Source organism: Lingula anatina, chromosome 10 (assembly GCF_051362555.1).
Source record: "Lingula anatina isolate TDL-2025a chromosome 10, LinAna3.0, whole genome shotgun sequence".
Classification (NCBI taxonomy): Eukaryota; Metazoa; Brachiopoda; class Lingulata; order Lingulida; family Lingulidae; genus Lingula; species Lingula anatina.
This window is the reverse complement of record NC_141776.1, coordinates 8,946,715-8,970,415: the sequence shown is the minus strand read 5'-3', so window position 1 is coordinate 8,970,415 and position 23,701 is coordinate 8,946,715. Positions and strand designations below refer to the sequence as shown.

Sequence of the window (23,701 nt, the reverse complement as noted above, 5' to 3'; positions counted from 1 at the left end):
AAATGTCTCATAGTTTTCATTGTTATATAAAGATAAAACAATGGCGGATCCAGGACATTTTAAAGGGGACAGATGTTGACATTTGGGGCGTGATGGATTCTTTCGAGGACTTGATTATGTGAGTCCAGAATGGGTCTCTCTCCTCGGGGAGGGCGGAGACTAGATCCACCATTGTTTTTTTTTTTAAAGAAGAAGTTGAAAGATTTTGTTCGTTTCATTAAGATCAAACATAAGACCATTAATGTGGTAGACAATTTATTTGTCAAGTCGAATAGATAAGAATGTTATATTTTTACACTTTTAAGTGAATTTAAATGCAGACATCAATCATATTCTCACAGATATTTGCAGTAATAAATAGACTTACGACAATGATGTTTTATAGATACATGTTTTATTAATGACTGAATACAGTAAAATAAATTTGAATTGTTCTTAATAAAAAATTTACTGAATATACAAAATGTCTTGGTGTTTTCCTGATGGCTACACGGCTCGGTGGTAGCCTGGGATTGGGGTCCGATTTCTAGCTTGGGCACTTTGGAATTACAAAGGGGTGCTATCAAAATTTTTCTTCGGTTACTATAAGAAGAAAGTCTGCCCGGGGAGGGTGGGTGGGAACAGTTAGAGAAGTAGGTAACGCGCTTGCCTCTGAGACAGAAGGTCCCCAGTTCGATTCCTGGAGCTTCTAGGTCCTAGCAAATTACCTTTTACAAAAATAAACCCAAATAAACAATTTAGACTACTACAAGAGGATCATACGAATGAGGAAAAAGTAAGTTGGGGCAGTGGCTCAGTGGGTAAGGCGACAGACCAAGAAGGAGAAGAAGACTAAGTTAATAAACAAAGGTTCGGGTCGAGCTGAAGAAAAGAAAGTCAGGAATGACATTTTGCACATTTTTAAAACTACATATCTTACAACTTTTATGTACGTTTATTATAACAAATACAAGTAATTCCACTATACAGATGTATGCAAAACCCATACATTACGTTTTGGCTCTACATAAAAAGTAATTTTTATAAAGACTTCGCATTTCGAGATGTAAATCGAGCTTAAATACAACTATCTATAACTAAATGTGTCGGAGGTTCTATGCATTTTGAAAATTGTCGCTCAAGATCAATCGTTTTGGTTTTGAAAAAGTGTTCAAGAACACTACATACGAGACGACATAATACTCGCCAGAACAAGAAATTCTCAGGTTTTTGCTGCGACGAGAAAGTTGAAGATTTGACGTGAAGTATTTTACAGCCATTGTTCAAAGTTGACATTGGTGTATTAGTCTTGTGACTGATACAAAATTTCACCGAGGGGCATTTTTATCCAAATTCAAAGGTGGTATCAAAATGAAAATTCAAAATGCATATGATCTCATGTAAGCATTCCACCCCGCACGCGGGTACACACTCATGACACCACAACTTCTTCTATGTCGCCATGCTGATGATCACACACAACACCAAACAGCAATCAAACATTATTCAATTATGCAAATTTGATGAGTGCTTTTCTCATAGATAAATAAATATGTACCTCATATTTTGCGTCATCTTTTCTTTTCTTTAAATCTTAAAATAGGATTTTGATGGCACAATTTTGAGTGAACAATTAAATTTATGCGTCGTGCGAATCAAGAACAGCATGAAGACATGGTCAGTTTACAACCTTATCCTAGTCATAGTCATTTTTAAGAACAATATGTAAACAAAATTGAAAAGGTTATGCGAAAACCGGTTAAATTAAAACAACTAATCACATTTACTCAGAAAATGCTAATCAACTCAAAGATCTCTGGTGTTCAGTGATCAAGAAACATTCAGTAAAAATAACCCAACAGCACTGCAGGACTGGCACCTAATCAGGCCTTTTGTTCTCAATCACCCCTTGATCCCGACTGCAAAGCAGAATTAAGAAAGTACCAAGTGCAAGATCAACATTAATTAAAACACTGAACTTCCAAGTTTGTGTAAAACTTACTCTAACCAATCAAAGTGTCATTTTTCTGATAATATTTTGACTTTTCATATTTGATTAGACAAAAAAAAAAAAAAAATTACAAAAGAAAAAGGATTTTTAGACGATAAGTCAGTAAATTGGCGATTAACTGACCAATTTCGTGTTTTTAGAGGATTGACAAAAGTTGACAGTCTACAAAAGTTCGTTTAATTACTAGGAAATACCCATTACCCCAAAACAGATCTTTTCGACAACTGTAGTTTTTGATACGAATTTGATAAGGATTTTTTAACATGTCAAGTTGTAAAAGATGCGATAAAAGCCAGTCCTACATATACATTTTATTTGAAGTAAAAGGAAACAATTTCTACCTTGTATTGAAGGTAAAAAGTTAATTTTTCTTCTTCAATAACAAAAACTTATTAATTAAAAAAAAAAAAAAACTATCCCAACGCCTGGTTTGATTTTCTGAAAATACAGATTTCTCCCCCTCCCAGCAATATAACTATGGGTCTATCACTGATCAGACACACTACTAGTACATCAAAACACCGGGAACCAAAGGAAGTTTATTCTTACCATGCGTCATAACCGCATTTTCACAATTTCAAAAAGACCCGTTTCAATACGTGTGGGCAATTCTGCAATAACTTGAGCACATTTTACAATTTCAAAAGTGTCATATTTGGATTGCATAGTTGACAGTTTATTGTAGATTTACATCTCGTTCATTTTTCCAAAGAACCCACAATAAAACTCTTGTAGGCATTTTACGTAATGGAGTTGCGACTTATTTTTTTCTAAAGTTAGCTTCATTAAAATCAATATTTGTATCCAATTTAATATGAATAAAGATGCATTTTCGATTGCATAACAAAGCGTCTTATTACATATTTGCCCACACATATAATTTTACAATAAAACATTAAATCGGTCGAACTAGCACAGTGCTCTACCTGCACATCACTTAATGATAAATTTGCAATTAATTTTATTTTCATAGATCGATTAAGCAAGGGATTTTTTGCTTTGTTTTAGGATAACTTCAAAAGTGTCGTTTCAGATTCGAAAAGTGGTTGGTATGTGTGCGGATAGAATGCTGTATTACAGCTTATTTACATATGTATAATAATATACCAGCGACGTGCAGGGTTGACGCTTGGATATAGTCCATTTTATTAGAAGTTTCATGAATAAACCACTCGTTACACGCTGCACTTCATTTGATACACGGTTTGATGCAGAATATTACAACCCAAACCAAACATTACATTTCAAACCAAATCAAATGTCAACCCTGCAAGTTGACTATACAACAAACGCAAGACAACGTTGACATGGGTGCGGGCGCTGGCGAACACGAATCTGATGTCTTTGCTGGGAGTGCGTCCAATTTCATCGTAAGACGGTTGTTACGAGACACTGAAAGTAAATGAAAAATGAAAAAAATTATACGAAGTCCACATGCAAGAAACTATATCTAATAATTTTTAAAGTGAAATATAATCTTTATACCGATCCATTTCAGTATGCATTAAGGACACAGAAATCATATCATAAGAATAGCTATATACTAGGTAAATTGAACCTACACGTTCTATACAATAATATACTTTATAACGACGTTACTATTACTTGCCCTGTACACACTGTTACACGTCAACATACTAATCTTTATTTTTTCTATCTTTGCTAAGCCATATCCCTCCACGAGGAGTATTCTGATGGAGACTGCATATAATATTTGCCCACATAGATAATTTTACCATAAAAACAAAACCGGCCGTAAAAACTTTATATATTTGCGGAATTAAAAGTAGATAAATGTAAACATTTGACAGAAAGCCTAGTTCTGATCATGATATAATTCAGAATTTTGTAAATGCGGGGACCGGGGCTACAATGTAGCAATATTAAATTGCCTCGGTTCTGTAGGATAACATAAAACACTGGTCAATGACAATTAACATGTGGTTTACAGAGCACAAAGATGCAGAAAGTGTTTGTTTTTTCTCTTGCTTTATTTATGTATTATATTGCTTATTTTGTGAGTAGTCTGACATAAATTCAGCATTTTATTGCTACATGTGATTATTAAAACCACTTCACTTTTATAGACAGAAAAATAATGATTTTACCAATTACTTTATTCCGATTAACCCACTTAAATAATTTTGTAATCCGAACGCTAGCATTTTAGCTCAATTCCTTTTAAAATCAGATACTTTTTTCGCGCATTTTATTCCAGATTGTAATATAAAGGATGGTATGAAATTGAAATCATGAAAATTGAAGTCAACGGAAGTCGACATTGCCGCTGTTGTAAGATGAAAAAGGCACCCATTGGGAGCTGAGAATGTACCAGTAGTTACCTGCTTTGTCGTCTTGCTTTGTTTAAGACTGAATAACGAGTTCAGACCTTTGGACGACTGGAATAATCTTCTCACTTCTTTATGAACAAATGCTTTCCTTCTGGAAAAAGCAACATAAGAAGTTATTTAACTTTTCAAACTCATTTGGACATTTATGTCAATAAAATACATCCAAGAGCCATTACACCTGAACTGAAGAGGGATATGCATACTTTCTGATAAAATATCGTCAACATAAACCGATCAGTGTTGCCTTATATCATGTACACAGTACTTACAACAAACTACATCAGATCTCAGTGCCAAAATTCCAGTCTACGTGTGGTAATCGTGGCAATGTGGCACATGAAGCTTCTTCCTCTTCCTACTGACCTTGGTCCTATCTGAATACCTCTCACCAAAAGTGCTCACCTGGTTTACGTAATCATATCATTGTCGCGAGATTGTGTTAGAGAAGACACTTAAACGCAATCTAAAACGTTATCATCAGGTTATTGCACAAACAAACCATCTTGTTTTGTCCATAGACTTTCACCCCAAATGAATGAGGTTATTATTATTAACGCATCCCAATTAAAACATGCTGTCGCCTATTGCTATAGCACTGTAAATATTTAACACTAGAGTTATGGCGACTAAGGTTTGTACAGGTATTTCTAACATTTATATTTTTTAAAAAAGTGCTTTTTTTTCTTTTAAAGATGCATAACAAGCGAGAAAGCCGCTCTGTACATTCTCTGTAACACATACAAATTACTACAACCAACTTCTTACACAACTGAAACAAAGGAACCTTAAATGAAATTAATCAGTCGATCAGCCGAACAAAAGCTTTAAAACTGCACCTTTATTATATTTCTGGTCGCAAACTTGATACGTTCCTCTAGCTCTGAAACCCGAGTAGTTTCTTGAATTTATACTATATGAAACTATACATGGTGGCATTTGGTCTAGTTTATTGGCAATAATTTGACAAGTTTAGAAAAAATCTGACTAGGTACGGTTGACCTTTCAGTACAATGTATATTAGTAGAAATATGAAGTGAATATCATCATGAAAATAGTAAAAATGCATTATATACTGTGTTTTTATCTTTTGGCGATAATTTTCAAATTAGCAAAGCTAAGACTATGATAGTAGGAGTCATGTTTGATTTACCATAATCCTAGATTTCATGACTGTTTTTGATACATCCTGAAAATAATCTTTAATTTTAGTGGTGGGCATGGCTTTGCATAAGCGATGATTTAGTGAATGAATTTAAAGGGTTCATTAGTCTTTTTTTTCTATTAGAGGTTGTTAAACTTATATTGCCCTTGACTTTTTGTCATACTTTGAGTGAGGTAAACACCATTGTTTGTTAGAAAAATAAACTTTATAACTAGCTTTTCGTAATGTAATTGATAGGTTGTTGGACTAATTTGGCAGTTTGTTTTCAAAGCAAAAGCTAAAACCGCATATGCCCAAATCTGAATAGATTTTAATTTGGCCTAGGGTGATTTAAAATCTGGATGGATTTCTATCTGGCATGCGCATTAACATAGCTCATATGACAATAAATTTATATTAAAACATTGATTCTTTCTAATTGATGGTTATAAAAGTAAAATGTGTACTGAAGTATTTTGTTTGAATAATTGTCAGTGGCAGTACATGCATCTTGTATTGGTGCATATTAAACACTTTTTAAATGATGAGTTTTTTACACACTAAAATAGCATAATCCTGAAGAAATTTAGTTTGCTGTGCACTCAACATACACAACTTATATTAAAATTTTAAAGTTTCCTGTATATTTGTGGCAAACTCCTGATCAAATTTTACTGCACACTGTCCTCATGCTTCTATTGAAATACCAAGTCTCTTGCATACTCTCTGCACACTGTTTGTATTCATGGAAGTGTGCAGTAGGTGTGCAGCAAGATTTTTACTGCACACTTCTGCACGCTCCCCAAAGCTGTCTACTGCACACTCTAGAGTGTGCTGTGCATGTGCAGTAAATTTGCAGCACATGTGCTGCACACTTTTTAAATTTTGCTAAGGGTTACTAATCTATGTATTTCTGTCATGGTAGATCTTAGTTATTTGATTTATATGTAAAATATGCTTATAATTTATTGTCCCGTCCCTATTAATGCTATGTTTATCAAGTAACAGGTACTCTACATGCATTGTCACTACAATGTTAAACAAATTTTTAAAATAATAATAATTCCAAAATTGAAGAAATGGTTGATTTACAAAGATATATTGTAAAACAAATTTTCCTTTGCTCAGTACAAATACAAACTATGTCTACGTCTATGTATACATTAGAATTGGTTGTTCAAGAATGAACTATATACAATATACAGGTAAATGGAATACAGCAATCTAAGGGCACAAACAGACATCTAATTAATATCAAACATTTGAAAACATATTGCCTTTCCCACCTGATAGTGTAAAGCAAGATCAAGGCAAATGTTTATTAAGTCCTTTGGTTTGTACTAGTGGTTTGTTGTATTCAGTCTCTGTTTATGCTGTCCTTGGTACAGTGTGATCAGTCTTAAAAGATTTCCGAACAGCAGTGGTTACTGTATATAGTTTGTATCCAACACCTCACACATAATGTCCATAATATCCTTTGCACTGGCATGATTAATAAAGAGAGTATTCAAATCCATTCCATAAATGCATTCCTTTTGACATTAACACTTCCATCAAGGTCATAAATATACAGATTGGCCTGTGCTGAACTGCATATATTTGCAGCAATTGTACCAACTGAAGTATATGATAGACCTCTTGTTGAGCAGGTATTTTAACTTAAAAGTAGATACTGGAACCACATTGCGAATGGTTGAACACACTTTTTTACTGTTCAGATTACATATTACAAAGAGAATCTATGCATGTCAAATCCCAGACAGTTTGGCTTTAAAAATCTAAAAAAAAAAAAAAAAAAAACACTTTGGCTTGGTCATGGTGTTTTCCAAACCTCTGAAAAGGACAAAACAATTGGTTATGTTGGTACACTACAAAAATCTTAGGGGACAGGGTGTGAATTCTTTAACTACACATTTTGTTGTATTACCACTACCAAGCAACGTTCAGTAAAACCTACATGCAATATCCTAACTTGAAACTGTTCAGCTAATATTTTCGGTATATCAAGAAGCAATTAACAATTAGTTACCATACGGTTTAGTGAAAGGTTTTCTATTCATAAATTCTATTGTTACAGTATGCAATTATGCAAGCAGGAATGTAGCCTTACTTTAATTACATCAGCAAACTTAGGGACCATTCCCACAGATATTTGGATCGATCTATCTCCCTGGGGAGTCTCACTAAATTGCTATCAAACTAACCAGCTTAAATGTCTGTCACGCCTAGTAAAACTGTTAGGGGGTAATTACCTTTACCCCTAGCTGATTTGGTAAGTGTGACAGACATTTAAGCCTCTTGAGCTGATAGCAATTTAGCGTGAATCCCCAGGAAGTTAGGTCAATCCAGATAGATCAATCTAAGTATGGGAACCCAGTCTTAGCCTAGATGGAGTCATGCATAGATGGAATAAGTAACTAACCTTCTGTGTATGGTTTCAAGTGAATATAACTAAGGCACCTTGGTTTTAAGCTCTTTCCCTTCCATTCTGCTTCTGGTCCATTCTTTTTACCCTAGAAGTATTACATGTATTATGAGAATTGTATGCAAGCAAGCCACAGTGGTACTATAGAGCTTTGATAATGTATATTTTGACATGCTGAATTGCTAGACACATTTTATTTTGCACCCACCCTCAATATACTACTAATATCTGAATCTTTAAGTCAAAATTAAGAAATAACAACTGTTCGTATGCAATTAATATTTCGCAATAAAAACATTGTAAATATTTCCTAGAATTATAATGAATAACACTTTACCACCAAAACAGTGATTATTGCTATTATTCTTGAATCTGTGCTTGCCATCTGACGAGATGGACCTTCATGATATGATTCTTACAAAAAACATGGACTAACTTTGAATGTCAGAATGGAGTCATTAACAGTATAGAAAATGGTTTCCCCTAGGAAAATCTGGTTTTTGGACAAAATGAACAGTTGTTCTTCCTTTGAATTTAATTTTAATCAAAATTGTATGAAATATGACATAAATATATGCATTGAATAAGTGAACAAGTGGATGATGATTATGATTTACCTGTATGGTCCAATCCAATCTGTCTCTAGCTTGCCACTTTTCCACCCAACCTTATGAAAGTTTTACTTCAGAACTTTCATTCCCCATTCTAATTGAAATACTACCACATTCTTTCCTTCCTTTGCCTCATACAATCTCTTGTACTTTGCTTTAAGACTTTTCAACATTCTTCATGTACTGAAAATACATCTAGTTTATAGAAATTGTATTCAATAGGGTATGTTTCAGAAATAATGGGAGAAGCAAAGTTCAAGATTTTGCTGTGTAAACTTAAACTATGCACATAGCCACAGGATAAATGAAGCTAGCCCTAGAAATTGCAATACTCAGGCCTACCCAACTACCAGACTCAGCACCGAATGATCCCGAATTCACCTGTAGATTGGACCACACTACCCGTTTTCAAGGTGTGCGTCAGTACACATTTCACAGTATCATACCCTGAAACAAATTTTGAGATGAGATGCATTACTTTCCAACCCTGCTGAGGAACATCTCTATCACATCGCGTAATACATGTAGGCAAGAGTGGTGTTGCGTCTTATACTTTGAAGTGCGCACTGATAAACACCTTGAAAACAGTATTGTGGTCCAATTTACCGGTGAATTCAGGATCATTCGGTGCTGAGTCTGGCAGTTGGGTAGGCCTGAGTATTGTAATTTCTGTGGCTAGCTTCATTTATCCTGTGGCAGGTAGTTGGGTAGGCCTGAATACTGCAGCTGCTGCCATCACTATTCTGATAACACATTTTTACAAATATTATCAATGTTGCAATATTTTTATGAACAGATTACATGTGACATTTTTTTTTCTTTTATAAAACTTGTGTGAAACCAAATGTTGCTCAATGTAAGGGGCTACTCTTTAATCTTGCATGGAACAAAAAAAAAAAACTTCAGAAATAGCTTATTAAGTGGAAATTGAACATGTAAGTCCCACATGCATACCTTAGCGTGTCACTCAGTAAGTTGCTGGTGTTGGAATTCCACCTGCACATTATAGTCTTCTTTGTTGGGCATTGCCACTTCATTCTTTGTGTACCCCAACTGCAAAATCAGAAATTAACAAAATCAATTGTTTATTAATTTATCCATATTTTATGATGCCAGTACATTGATAATTGTTTTGATGCAAAATATAAGAATTTTATTTGTACATACTACAATGGTAGACAAGTTTAAGATTAATCATCCCTTTTATCTTTTATTGCTTTTAAAAAAGCAAAGATAGATTTTATATTTAAGGGGCCTTGGGCCGTTTTTTTATTTTAAAAACATAATCCTACTAGGTCATTTTCTACTGCATTAAACAGTTTACATTGATAATAAAGAATGGATTTTCAATATTACATATGCTCTAAACTGATAAGTACTGAAACAGATATCACTGGTAATCAGTAACACATTCACAGGCATGCCAACAAGATTGAAGCCAATATTCACCCTAAAACCTTTATCATATTTGGCATAACATAAACGAGTGGTGATTGTATCCTTTCCAGTTTCCAATTTATGCCAAAGACTTAATAATACTTAAATCATATTACAAGACATTTACCTCATTACAAATTTCCGACCCCTGGTCAGTCAGCAGTTTTTGGGGGGCACCCATTCTGAGAAAAAAGAAAACATCACTTTAACTTTACCACATAAATATAGGTTAAACAACTAACATTTTTGTATGAAGCATATATTTGTCTAGAGACAGGTGTGGCAAACTAATTTTGTTTATTACCATCTTTACTATCTTCCACGGATTTCCAGTCCATGAGACTAATATGCAATTCATCCAAAAAATTTACCAACCTATTTATTGTTTTCATACATTTTCTTCAACCTAACAATATGACATATGCACAGAGCTATTCATTTTCAAAAAATAAAACGTGGTATTTATGATGGGGTGAACAGACACTTGTCACTTGCAAAAATGTTAATGGCATAGTGATACAAATTACTTTTTAACTGAATTATATTTGACTTACTAAAAATCTGTGATAAGCTGATCAGTTGACTGTGTCTAATAAAAAGTATTTTCTTTGGACGATATACTTCAGAAAACTGAAAATTGCACTGAAAACACTGGCAAATTCCACGACTTAAAATAGTTAAACGTTAATAATTTTGTCAAATCTTGTCAAATATTTCTGAAATTTGCACAAATGATACTTAACAACAATAAAAATCTGTGATAAGCTGATCAGTTGACTGTGTCTAATAAAAAGTATTTTCTTTGGACGATATATTTGAGAAAACTGAAAATTGCACTGAAAACACTGGCAAATTCCATAATTTAAAATAGTTAAACGTTAATGATTTTGTCAAATCTTGTCCAATGTTTCTGAAATCTGTACAAATGATGCTTAACAACAATAAAAGTTTGTGATAAGGTGATCAGTTGTCTGTGTCTTTTTTTTAAGTGTCAAGTTTATTGGAAATTGATTATCAGAAGCGTGACAATTAACCAAAACAAATATTTCAATATTGCGATGTATTATTTACTATCGAAGGAAATGGCATATGTGATGACTTGAGTTTGTTTGTGTAGGAGGTTGCAAATTACCTGTAACTGTCATCTGGAAAACAATATATATCCATACAAGACTTCTCCTTACTATCAATGCCAGATGCAGACTACTCCTTACAATGGGTTTCTGGAATGGTTCGCTGTTAGCACAATATCTGACAATGTCCTAAATCTTGCCACATATCATGTATTGTACACATGGATAAGACAGAATGCTGCTCTTGATGCTGTCTTAGACTTCACTGCCTGCTTTTTCATCGTAAAGGTACTCTGGAAAAAGAACAATATAACTGAAAAAACTGAAAATTACATTGAAAACACTGGCAAATTCCACGACTTAAAATAGTTTATCGTAAATAATTTTGTTAAATCTCGTCAAATATATCTGAAATTTTTACAAATGATACTTAACAACAATAAAAATCTGTGATAAGCTGATCAGTTGACTGTGTCTAATGAAAAGTATTTTCTTTGGACGATATATTTGAGAAAACTGAAAATTGCACTGAAAACACTGGCAAATTCCATGACTTAAAATAGTTAAACGTTAATAATTTTGTCAAATCTTGTCCAATGTTTCTGAAATCTGTACAAATGATGCTTAACAACAATAAAAGTTTGTGATAAGGTGATCAGTTGTCTGTGTCTTTTTTTTAAGTGTCAAGTTTATTGGAAATTGATTATCAGAAGCGTGACAATTAACCAAAACAAATATTTCAATATTGCAATGTATTATTTACTATCGAAGGAAATGGCATATGTGATGACTTGAGTTTGTTTGTGTAGGAGGTTGCAAATTACCTGTAACTGTCATCTGGAAAACAATATATATCCATACAAGACTTCTCCTTACTATCAATGCCAGATGCAGACTACTCCTAACAATGGGTTTCTGGAATGGGTTGGTGTTAGCACAATATCTGACAATGTCCTAAATCTTGCCACATATCATGTATTGTACACATGGATAAGACAGAATGCTGCTCTTGATGCTGTCCTAAACTTCACTGCCTGCTTTTTCATCGTAAAGGTACTCTGGAAAAAGAACAATATAACTGAAAAAACTGAAAATTACATTGAAAACACTGGCAAATTCCATGATTTAAAATAGTTAAACGTTAATAATTTTGTCAAATCTTGTCAAATATTTCTGAAATTTTTACAAATGATACTTAAAAACAATAAAAATCTGTGATAAGCTGATCAGTTGACTGTGTCTAATGAAAAGTATTTTCTTTGGACGATATAGTTGAGAAAACTGAAAATTGCACTGAAAACACTGGCAAATTCCATGATTTAAAATAGTTAAACGTTAATAATTTTGTCAAATCTTGTCAAATATTTCTGAAATTTTTACAAATGATACTTAAAAACAATAAAAATCTGTGATAAGCTGATCAGTTGACTGTTTCTAATGAAAAGTATTTTCTTTGGACGATATAGTTGAGAAAACTGAAAATTGCACTGAAAACACTGGTAAATTCCACGACTTAAAATAGTTAAACGTTAATAATTTTGTCAAATCTTGTCAAATATTTCTGAAATTTTTACAAATGATACTTAACAACAATAAAAATCTGTGATAAGCTGATCAGTTGACTGTGTCTAATGAAAAGTATTTTCTTTGGACGATATATTTAAGAAAACTGAAAATTGCACTGAAAACACTGGCAAATTCCACGACTTAAAATAGGTAAACGTTAATAATTTTGACAAATTTTGTCCAATGTTTCTGAAATTTTTACAAATGATACTTAACAACAATAAAAATCTGTGATAAGCTGATCAGTTGACTGTTTCTAATACAAAGTATTTTCTTTGGACGATATATTTGAGAAAACTGAAAATAACTCTGAAAACACTGGCAAATTCCATGATTTAAAATAGTTAAAGGTTAATAATTTTGACAAATCTTGTCCAATGTTTCTGAAATCTGTACAAATGATGCTTAACAACAATTAAAGTCTGTGATAAGCTGATCAGTTGTCTGTGTCTTTTTTTTAAGTGTCAAGTTTATTGGAAACTGATAATCAGAAGTGTGAGAATTAACCAAAACAAAAATATTTCAATATTGCAATCTATTATTTACTATCGAAGGAAATGGCATATGTGATTATTAGAGTTTGTTTGTGTAGGAGGTTGCAAATTACCTGTAACTGTCATCTGGAAAATAATATATATCCATGCAAGACTTTTCTGTACTACCAATGCCAGATGCAGATGACTCATTACAATGGGTTTCTGGAATCAGGCTGTTTGCACAACATTTGACCATGTCATAAATCTTGCTGCATATTATGTAATGTACACATGGATAAGACATAGTGCTGCTCTTGCTGCTGTCTCTCACTGCCTGCTTTTTCTATAGGAATTAGCCCTGTATGGACAGGTAGCTTCTGGTAAGGGTTCTCTGAAGCAGAACAAAATAACTGACATTTAAAAGACTGCAGGCAAATTCCATGACTTAAAATAGTTATACATTAATAATTTTGTCAAATCTGGTCCAATGTTTCAGAAATTTGTACAAATTAAGCTTTATAACTTTAATTTTCTGAGAAAAGCTGATCAGTTAACTGCTTCTAATGAAAAGTTTTTATCGGACAATATATTTGAGAAAAGTGAAAATAACATTGAAAAGACTGGCAAATTCCATGACATAAAATAGTTAAACACTAATAATTTTGTCAAATCTAGTCCAACTTTTCTGAAATTTCTACAAAAGATGTTTAACAACAGTACAAGTTTGAGATAAGTTGATCTGCTGCCTGTGTGTTAAAGTGTACTTCATGGATAATTCAGTCGTGAAATGTGAAATTAAGGTTTGAAAATATCCCAAATTCTCCTAATAAATATAGTTAAACATTAATAATTTTGTCAGTTATATTGCTTTTTTTCTTTAAATTTTAAAGAAAAAAAATAACTGCAGAAATCTGAGATAGCCCTATCACTTCACTGCATATTTATTAAGTGTCAAGTTTATTGGAAATTAATAATCAGAAGAGTGAGAATTAATGAAAACAAATATTTCAATATTTCAATGTATTATTTACTTATAAAGAAAACATCAAATGTGATGATTTGAGTTTTTTGTGTAGGAGGTTGCAAATTATCTATAACTGTCATCTGGAAAACAATATATACCCATACAAGACTTCCCTTACTACCAATGCCTGATGCAAATAACTCCTTACAATGGGTTTCTGGGTTAAATGGAAAACAAGGAAAAGTAAGACCAAAGACAGCATGGATGGACAACATTAAAGATTGAACCAATCAAAAATATAGACTAGAGGATCAGAGAGGCGATACCGCCTCCGAATATTGTACCACCAGCTGGAGCAAGCGCATTCGTATAGACCCCCACATACACAAAATAAGGGACACAGCCACCAGTTTTGTGCTTGACAAGCTGTAAAAATGCAATCAACAAGAATTTTTAAACTTTTGCAAAAAATATATATGGTACAATCAAATTTCAGTTCTTCGTAAGATAGGTCAAGGGTCAATTTCAAGGTCACAGTAAATTGCCAGTATATGACTTCCTATTCAAGTTCAAGAGTAACTATGGACCTATCTCTGCCAGTTTTGGAGATAAAAGGGAAGCAAAATTTGCAAAGTTCAGTTCATGGTGAAAAGTAGGTCAAAGGTTAATTTTAAGGTCACACTTAGATTGCCAGTATATGACTTCCTATTCAAGTTCAATAGTAACTATGGACCTATCTCTGCTTGTTTTGGAGATAAAAGAAGAGCAAAATTTGCAAAGTTCAGTTCATGGTGAAAAGTAGGTCAAAGGTCAATTTTAAGGTCACATATAGATTGCCAGTATATGACTTCCTATTCAAGTTCAATAGTAACTATGGACCTATCTCTGACAGTTTTGGAGATAAAAGGGAAGCAAAATTTGCAAAGTTCAGTTCATGGTGAAAAGTAGGTCAAAGGTCAATTTTAAGGTCACATTTAGATTGCCAGTATATGACTTCCTATTCAAGTTCAATAGTAACTATGGACCTATCTCTGACAGTTTTGGAGATAAAAGGGAAGAAAAATTTGCAAAGTTCAGTTCATGGTGAAAAGTAGGTCAAAGGTCAATTTTAAGGTCACATATAGATTGCCAGTATATGACTTCCTATTCAAGTTCAATAGTAACTATGGACCTATCTCTGACAGTTTTGGAGATAAAAGGGAAGAAAAATTTGCAAAGTTCAGTTCATGGTGAAAAGTAGGTCAAAGGTCAATTTTAAGGTCACATATAGATTGCCAATATATGACTTCCTATTCAAGTTCAATAGTAACTATGGACCTATCTCTGCCAGTTTTGGAGATAAAAGGGAAGAAAATTTTGCAAAGTTCAGTTCATGGTGAAAAGTAGGTCAAAGGTCAATTTTAAGGTCACACTTAGATTGCCAGTATATGACTTCCTATTCAAGTTCAATAGTAACTATGGACCTATCTCTGCCAGTTTTGGAGATAAAAGGGAAGAAAAATTTGCAAAGTTCAGTTCATGGTGAAAAGTAGGTCAAAGGTCAATTTTAAGGTCACATATAGATTGCCAGTATATGACTTCCTATTCAACTTCAATAGTAACTATAGACCTATCTCTGCCAGTTTTGGAGATATAAGGGACTAAATGTTATAATTTTGGAGTTACCATAATGTGCCTTAAATTTCGTACAGAAAAAATTAATTAAAATAAAGAAAATGTCATTTTGGTCAAAATTCTTGAAATAGGAGGTGCTCTGAAGTTTCAGAAGTTCAAATTTGATGAAATAATGTCATTTTTGAACACAAGTTGTCTGCTTTGCCAAGCCTAATGTTTTATTTTTCCAGAGTTCAAAATTTATTATCCATTACCGTACTGCACATTTTGCTTTTACCACCAATATGTACTTTTTGATACAGCGTAACTCGAAAACCGTATGGAATACAAAAAAACCGAGACCACCTCCAGTGTTGGGCTTTACATGCTCTACAAAATGCAAAAAAGAATGGGTCTCTAGCATTAACGGTTCCCGAATTAGAGACAGTTTTCAGTTTCGGTATCTTATGGCCGCTACTCCCGTGAAAATGCACCGATTGACCCCAAATTCATGGAGATGAAAGATGACCTGAAGGGTAACACTTTCCAATAATATTATTGGTTAAGTCTGTGTGGTGTCTGAATAACAGGGCAAAAAAATTTTTTTTCGTAAAAAATTTCATTTTTTTGAAAATTTTGGCCCGTTTGACCTTGAAGTAAAGGTCAAAGGTCAAATCCAAGGGTATATTTGAAATCTACACATATGACTTTTGGAAAGCCGTCTATAGAAATTTTTCCCATAACTCCTTCCGTAGGGTAGATAATTAGCATTTAATTTTGCCATTTTTAGACAAGGGTGCATTGCAATGAGTGCCACACCCAGACCCCAATACCGACAAAGCCCAAATTTTACGTGGAACGAGTTGAGATTATAGGTGACCTAAATCCATGAGATGGGTATGGGGGGCCTTACCGTCTAGGAGGAGAAGCGGTAACGGTAGCCGTCCGGCGGAGCCGGCGGAACGATCCGGACGAGACCGAAACCATGTGTACCGCCAGCGCTAACGCTGGTGGTACAATAAAGCCAATGGCACAAGATTGAGAGGTATGGTGATCCATGACAGCCAACCTGCTGAGAGTAGATGGTACATCTGAATGCTTTGCTGCTTTCTTTAAAAATGTACATATATGTTTTTAATTTCCTTAAATTTTGCAATCTTGAGAGTCATTTTTCTCCTCTGTATCAGACAGGCAATAACAATCCCCTACAATCTATTGAACAAAAATGATAGTTCAAATACGTGTAGATTTATATATATGAATTCATAAATGTTTGTTTGTAGTCAGAAAGCTTTCATTTATGATATATCCACATTTTTAATTTACCTGTTGACTGTTTCCTCTGTTCACTCTGATGGACTTGGTCATCCCTGGGGCACAAGTTGCTGGTGGACAGCCATTTTCATCAGTGATCATTACAGTGATCTGTTTCATCGCATACTTGAGCCTGTGTGATGCAGCAGAAGTTTGCACGTTAGTCTGGTAAATAACTCTACAGTCATTGTTGTGGTCACATCTCCATGATAAAGTTAATACAGCGGCCATTACCACATACCAACTTATGTGGAGGACATGTGTGATCAGCTGGAAGATGATAAAAAAATTCACCTTTAAAACAATCTACTCTTTTTATGCGTCTTAAAACTGTTTCTTTGGTTTCTTTGACAAAGCAATAAAATACCTGAGAGATTTACATAAAAATTCTTACATCAGTAGCAGCACAAATTCACCCAAATATCAGGCATTACATACCCTAGGTTCTAGATTTCCTTATTGCCAGCTTGATCTTGATTTCATATATATCCCATATCAGCAATATGAAACTCTAGCCACCTGGAGGCGTTCTTCAGCAAAATTTTGCCTGGGGCGCTTCCACATTTGGAAGTCACAAGTCTTGTATGTCACAGATGTATGCGCCTGAGCTGCATATTTGGAAGTCATAAGTCTCGTACGTCACAGGTTTGACTGCCTGGAGCTGCCTTTCCCGCCTGGAGCTGACGTTATCTAGACGAGACAAGAAGTTAAGTGGCTGAAGTGGAGTTTGAAGTTTGAACTAAGAATATCTTGCAGTCGAAGGTCAGTACCACAACACAAACAACATTCTGCTTTAAACCCCCCCCCCCCCCCCCCCGAGTTTGGTCTAGCCATTGCGCAGCCCTTATAGTGGTATCGGGCATACAGTGTAGCTGTCCAACTTGGTACAGGGCAAGCACATGTATTGTGTTTATATCTTCAGGAGCAAATGTTCTTTGATAAGCCAAAAATACAAAAACATTGGATATATCTTTTTCTTTTAGAAACATATTATTTATTTTTCACTTTACACCTTAAATACAGTAAATAAGATTAAATAAAGCAGAATTAAATCTGTTTTACGTTTCATTTTGGTTTAATGACATTCAACTGCAGATTAATTGCGGAGCAGTTCTTTTTGATTGACGGAAATCGTACACTGTCACTGCTCCTTAGGGCTAGTTAAGGCGACCCCATCACAAGATTTTTAACAAGCTACTGAAATATGAAAAGATCCAGAAGACAATGTGATCTACATAAGAAGATTTAATAAATGAAACTCATGTTGTTATCTGACCATCTTGAAAATTAGTCTGGAAACATTGTGTACCATTGTAGCAGTATAGTTCTGTGCCTCCTAGTATAGTGTAGTCTGGAGTCATCATGTTCCATTGTGACAGTATAGTCCTGTGCTTCCTAGTACACTGTAGAAGTCTGGAGCCATTGTGTTCCATTGTGGCAATATAGTCCTGTGCTTCCTAGCATAGTGTAGCAGTCTGGAGTCATTGTGTTCCATTGTGGCAGTATAGGCCTGTGTCTCCTAGTACAGTGCAGTAGTCTGGAGTCATTGTGTTCCATTGTGGCTGTATAGTCCTGTGCTTCCCAGTATACTGTAGTTGTCTGGAGTTATTGTGTTCGATTGTGGCAGTATAGTCCTGTGCTTCCTAGTATACTGTAGTAGTCTGGAGTCATTTTGTTCCATTGTGACAGTATAGTCCTGTGCTTCCTAGTACACTGTAGTAGTCTGGAGTCATTGTGTTCCATTGTGGCAGTACAGTCCTGTGTCTCCTAGTATAGTGCAGTAGTCTGGAGTCATTGTGTTCGATTGTGGCAGTATAGTCCTGTGTCTCCTAGTACACTGTAGTAAGATGGAGTCATTGTGTTCCATTGTGGCAGTATAGTCCTGTGTCTCCTAGTACACTGTGGTAGTCTGGAATTATTGTGTTTCATTGTGGCAGTACAGTCCTGTGTCTTCTAGCACAGCGCAGTAGTCTGGAGTCATTGTGTTCCACTGTGGCAGTGATTTCTGTTCTTCTTAGGTCAGTGAAGTAGACTTAAGTCATATGATGGACTGGAAGAGACAAAAAAACTCAATGGTCAGGCATTTTCCTCAAGAAGTTCCAGAGTCTGAGAGTAATGACATTTTATTAGTTTTGTTCAACAAATAAACCTTGAGGGAATGAGTAAAAATTAGTATTGTTGTTAGTTACAGCCGGAGGCATACACTATACTAGTGCTGGTAATACAGAAGACATGTGGATTTCCAGTGGTGTCTGAAGCTCGGGACGGTAGTACTAATACACGTAAGTGATCACTCTAAAGTCAAGTTATTACTATTTCGTCAGATGACTCAAGAAGAACAATAGGAAATTGTATTTATAATAGAAGACAACGTCAGTTGTGCTCTGATTTATAATCATCTCACCTTTACATGCCATCGCAAAATGTTGCATCATTACAGATGAAAAAGTTGAAGTGGATGACGGCATTCAATCTTGTCTGTTTTCCAAAAGCACTTACGGTCTATAAAACTTGCTAATATCGTCACATTGTGACAAGCACATTGCATCGTGATGTGAACAGTGAACAACTGACACAGTCCATATGTATCCTTCATTTCAGATGTTTTATCCTGACCTCATAGGTGAAGTTTTGCAATAGACACTATGACAGAACCATTTAAGAATGCCCTGACAGAGGATGACACTCAGTGTGCAGAAAGTTTGATGAAATTTTCGGCATTATCACTGACGCCATGTTAACATTGAGCATAGATGGCGCTGTGCAAGAGGTGAGACTTTGGGTTTACACCATACACCCCAACCGATATGAGTCAGAGGTTCATCGCCTGCTTCCCAAAAAACCCGTGCAAGGATGGAGGCATTAAGCATCTTACACAGGATATGTCCAGGTTTAAGTTGCATGTGATATATTGTGATTTGTAAAGCAGAGAGTGTCACGTCGAGACCGTCAAAATAGCGCCATTCCGATTGGTTTAAAGTTAAGGAACAATACAGGAGCCGTCCAATCAAATTTCTTTATACAGTAATTATTCCTGTTTATTGCTTTAGTAAACAAAGCAAAGAGATAATCTTGCACAATCGCTGGTAAGTTATATTTTTGTTCAAAATTAACCATGAAAGTTTGTATCCAGGTTACGGAGAATTTCTTGTTACACAACGTTGATTTTTTGCTGATCATCCCAATATAATGGTGTGTATCACTACAAAAGAAAGATATTGGAACTTGTTAAAGTATGATTTGATTTATTTCTTGCAGATGTCAGTTGATATGGAAACTGAAAATAATAAAGAAGAGCAGTGTGCTCGTAAGTTGTGTGTGTGTGTGTGCGTGCATGCACGAGAAGTTATTAATATATAATCAGGCTGTACACTGTATGAGTCATAGACTGAGTTCCCATACCTAGACCGATCTGACAGGGCCGATCCATCTCCAAGGGGTTTCTCCCAAAATTGCTTTCATCTTAAGCGTCTTAGATGTCTGCCACTCCTACTGAAGGTGCTAAATGATCATTAATATCCCCCTAGCAGCTTCTGACACACATCTAAGCTGCTTAAGTTGATTGCAATTTAGGGAAAAAACCCTTGGAGATGGATTGATCCTATATAAGATAGATCTAGGTATGGGGACTAAGTCTAATACATGTTCTACCAAATCAATACATTGTCCTAAACTGCTCTTGCATACTTTTAAATGTTCTTATATAAATGAAAAAGAAATTGACTTACTTTTTCATAATAAGAATGCAATATATCCCTTTCTTTTTTGATATTTAGTGAATGATTTGAATGTCTGCAATTACAACATCAAAAAGTTATATTAACAAGATTTCTTTCTATTTTATTTTGAACAGCCATGGCCACTGTTCGAATAGTTTTGAAGGACAATATCTTAAAAGCCAAGATAGTGGGCAGAGGAACTGCCCTTGGGACATGGGACACCCAACGTGGTGTAAACCTTGCTAGGTGCACCGAGTTGGGTGTCCCTGTTCTAAGGGCGGAAGTTCTTCTGCCCAAGGCTGCAAATATAGAGTGGAAGTTTGTTAGACCGCAAAACGTAAGTATATTATATTAATTTATTTGAAATGACAAATGAACTGAGATGAAAATTATTTTCCTTTTTATTGAAAAAGAAAATCTAAGTTCAACAAATTTAAGTGTTTTTTTTTTAGCTTCATTCATTTCTTGTAGATTACAATGTTTTTGATTAGTCAAATTTTAAATATATGTATCTTTTCATTTGGATTTTCTTTTTCATTTCAGACATTAACTTATCTTCAATTTATTTATTTATTTATTTATTTATTTATTTATTTATTAAGCCTTACCACCCTGGGTCTGGCTGGATATGGGAGCCTGAACCCTTTAGGAACAGGTGCCTCCAGGTGACCACCAAGGACAGCATGGAAGTGACCTGTACATGGGGAGAACTGGACATGGAAATAAAAGGTCTTATAATTCTATTAAATCTAACTAATGGAAAGAAAAAGTGAATTAACATTATTATTATTCTATAAATGTAAGATATGGAAAGAAATGGTCCTTTAATTCTATCAAATGAAATTTAGACTATTTCATTCTCAATGTCTATATCATAATTTGTGAATAACAAAAAATGTATGCATCTTATTCCAGAGTCTAACTACACATATGAACCTGAAGTCCACACCAGTGATAAGCAAATTGCAGGTAATAATTCAGTTGATTTTAGCCATTTACTTGGTGTGTTTGTTCATTCTCACTATTTGCAAGGAATCTTGAAGTAAAATTATCAATGTTTTTGACTACAAACACCTTAACTCTCAGGGTGCAAGTCTTGACCCTTGAAGCTGTTGATTACCAGGGACCATTCACAATGAATTTGGTCAATTTTGTCTACCTAGCCAATGCACACTAACTCCATGGAAACTTCAGAATGCAATAAGATTAATAAAAAAACATAACTGACTAACACATCCCCTCTTGTTTCTTACTTACCTGTAATTACATTACTACTGCCGTAACGTAACGTGTTAAGCTTAGATTCAATATAAATTGTATTCCCTTTCATTTTAATTATTCTGTTTCAGTTGATGCCAAGGATGATAACAGAGTAAAGGCTCCTAACACTGAAGAGACAGGTAAGACAAGAATCTCAGTAAAATATTTATTATTTAAATACACATATGAAATCTACAAATGTGCACACTTGCACACACACACACTCTTTATTTTCAGAAAAATCCATGCTTTTACTGTGTAAAGATTGAACATGATTTGCACTCCTTTAAATTTGCTTCTGTTCTTTCAGTTGATACCAAAGACAAGAAATATGCAACAGTTTTAACAGTTGTTAAAAGTATTGAGGAGATAGGTGAGACCAGAAACTCAGTAATGCACATGTGTCCACACGCACTAACATGCACTCTCACACAGTACACACACACACCACGTTGCTTATCCAAAGTCTTGTCTTTAGCATACTTAAGAAGATCCAAATTTATTTTAAGTGAATTGTATTTGAATGTGTTTTCACCAATGTAATTCCGTATTTGTGCCCGAATTCCGTTTGAACATGGACTTTGTTTCATTTGGTTTCTATTCCATATTTTTTGCTTTAGCCGACATTAAAGATGCAAACAGTGTGTCACTTGCTGAGGATATCAAGAAAAGAGGTAAGAAAGTTAGGTCCATTTAAACACACCCAAAAAGTTTACACACACACACACACACACAGAAGCAGGCTCTCATACACAATCATTGTGTTAATTCACTGTTAGGTGATCTTATTCATTTTTGTATCTTTGACTATGTGTGATATCCTTGTTGTGCTCATGGACAGAATTATTTTGTTTTCCATTTTTTTCTTCAGTTAATGTCAAAGACACAAAAATTGTGATAGAGGACGTGAAGGAGAGAGGTAAGACGGGAGGGTCTATATAATAGGTATCTACTTATTACAGTGTTAAAATGTGACTGTGCATGCACTTGCATGCACACACACAAACACACATACACTCCTTGTTGTGCAAACAGTATTTGTACTTTTGACAAGTATTAATTGAAATTCAAAATTTGATTATTCTTAACAGTGGTAAATGTGTTTCAGTGTTGATTTATTTATGAAATAAGATGGTGCACAGACTGTATATTGAAGGTTATAATATATAATAGCATTTTACGGAGCAATGTTTTGTCATATATTTCAGCACCCAAGGATCGCCGTCCTTCACGGTGGCGGAGATTATTTAATCTTTTTACATCCTGCTTTAGGCGCAGGTCAAGGACATAAATGGTTATTATTATTATTATTATTATTAAATAAAAATTATCACTTCAATCATTCAGAAATTAGGAAAATTTGACATCATTTTCAAAAGAACAGATTTATTTTACTGTCATATGAAAGTTATTTTGTTTCCTTCTTTGGATGGCATCATAGCTAAGTTGAGGTTTTTAAGAGGCAACCTATGTCAAACAACTGGTAAAAATTGTATTTGAAGGCAGTTATTATATAAAAGCAGCCAAGAGCTGGTGGTTGTTGGATTGCTGCCTTTTAATAACTAATAAATTTTACCTGAATTATATTTTAATGTTTTTATCTTCTTATTTTTCAGGGAGGACAGTGCAGAACTACTAGAGTATTTTTACCTCTGTGGCAGTCAATTTAAAAACTTCAATATATCATTCTCTTAGTTTTACAATAAAAATTCAATTTTCTGTTATCAAATGAGTTTTGTTTTTCCTTCTTTTCTAAATTAAAAAGTTTAATTTAGCATTAA

At 34.3% G+C, this 23,701-nt stretch overlaps 1 protein-coding gene and 1 long non-coding RNA gene across 4 annotated transcripts; one reads left to right on the top strand and one right to left on the bottom strand.

Annotated features, from left to right (window-relative positions):
• Positions 1 to 17,908: 17,908 nt before the first annotated feature.
• LOC147759530 (uncharacterized) lies at positions 17,909 to 19,552 on the bottom strand. Its single transcript, XR_015331426.1, has 2 exons — positions 19,346 to 19,552; positions 17,909 to 18,991 (listed from the first exon to the last, which is right to left on the bottom strand). It is a non-coding gene; the product is annotated as an uncharacterized LOC147759530 (long non-coding RNA).
• Positions 19,545 to 23,649, top strand: LOC147759529 (uncharacterized). Of its 3 annotated transcripts, none has more exons than XM_086997651.1 (11): positions 19,545 to 19,711; positions 20,200 to 20,248; positions 20,795 to 20,997; positions 21,263 to 21,389; positions 21,576 to 21,629; positions 22,010 to 22,060; positions 22,231 to 22,293; positions 22,541 to 22,594; positions 22,792 to 22,839; positions 23,129 to 23,214; positions 23,537 to 23,649. In XM_086997651.1, the coding sequence occupies exons 1-10, from the start codon at positions 19,676 to 19,678 to the stop codon at positions 23,209 to 23,211; spliced, it is 768 nt and encodes a 255-aa protein (XP_086853777.1). In that variant the 5' UTR covers positions 19,545 to 19,675; the 3' UTR covers positions 23,212 to 23,214; positions 23,537 to 23,649. The 3 variants fall into 3 exon arrangements, with proteins under 3 accessions (XP_086853777.1, XP_086853779.1, XP_086853778.1); XM_086997652.1 differs by lacking the exon at positions 19,545 to 19,711 and adding an exon at positions 19,927 to 20,027; XM_086997653.1 differs by lacking the exon at positions 22,231 to 22,293.
• Positions 23,650 to 23,701: the final 52 nt, after the last annotated feature.

Coding starts and splice junctions, on each gene's coding strand:
- LOC147759529 (XM_086997651.1), top strand. CDS start 19,676: ATGTTAACATTGAGCATAGATGGCGCTGTGCAAGAG. Junction 21,390..21,575: donor ACTGGACATGGAAATAAAAG/GTCTTATAATTC, acceptor ATCTTATTCCAG/AGTCTAACTACACATATGAA. Junction 21,630..22,009: donor CAGTGATAAGCAAATTGCAG/GTAATAATTCAG, acceptor ATTCTGTTTCAG/TTGATGCCAAGGATGATAAC.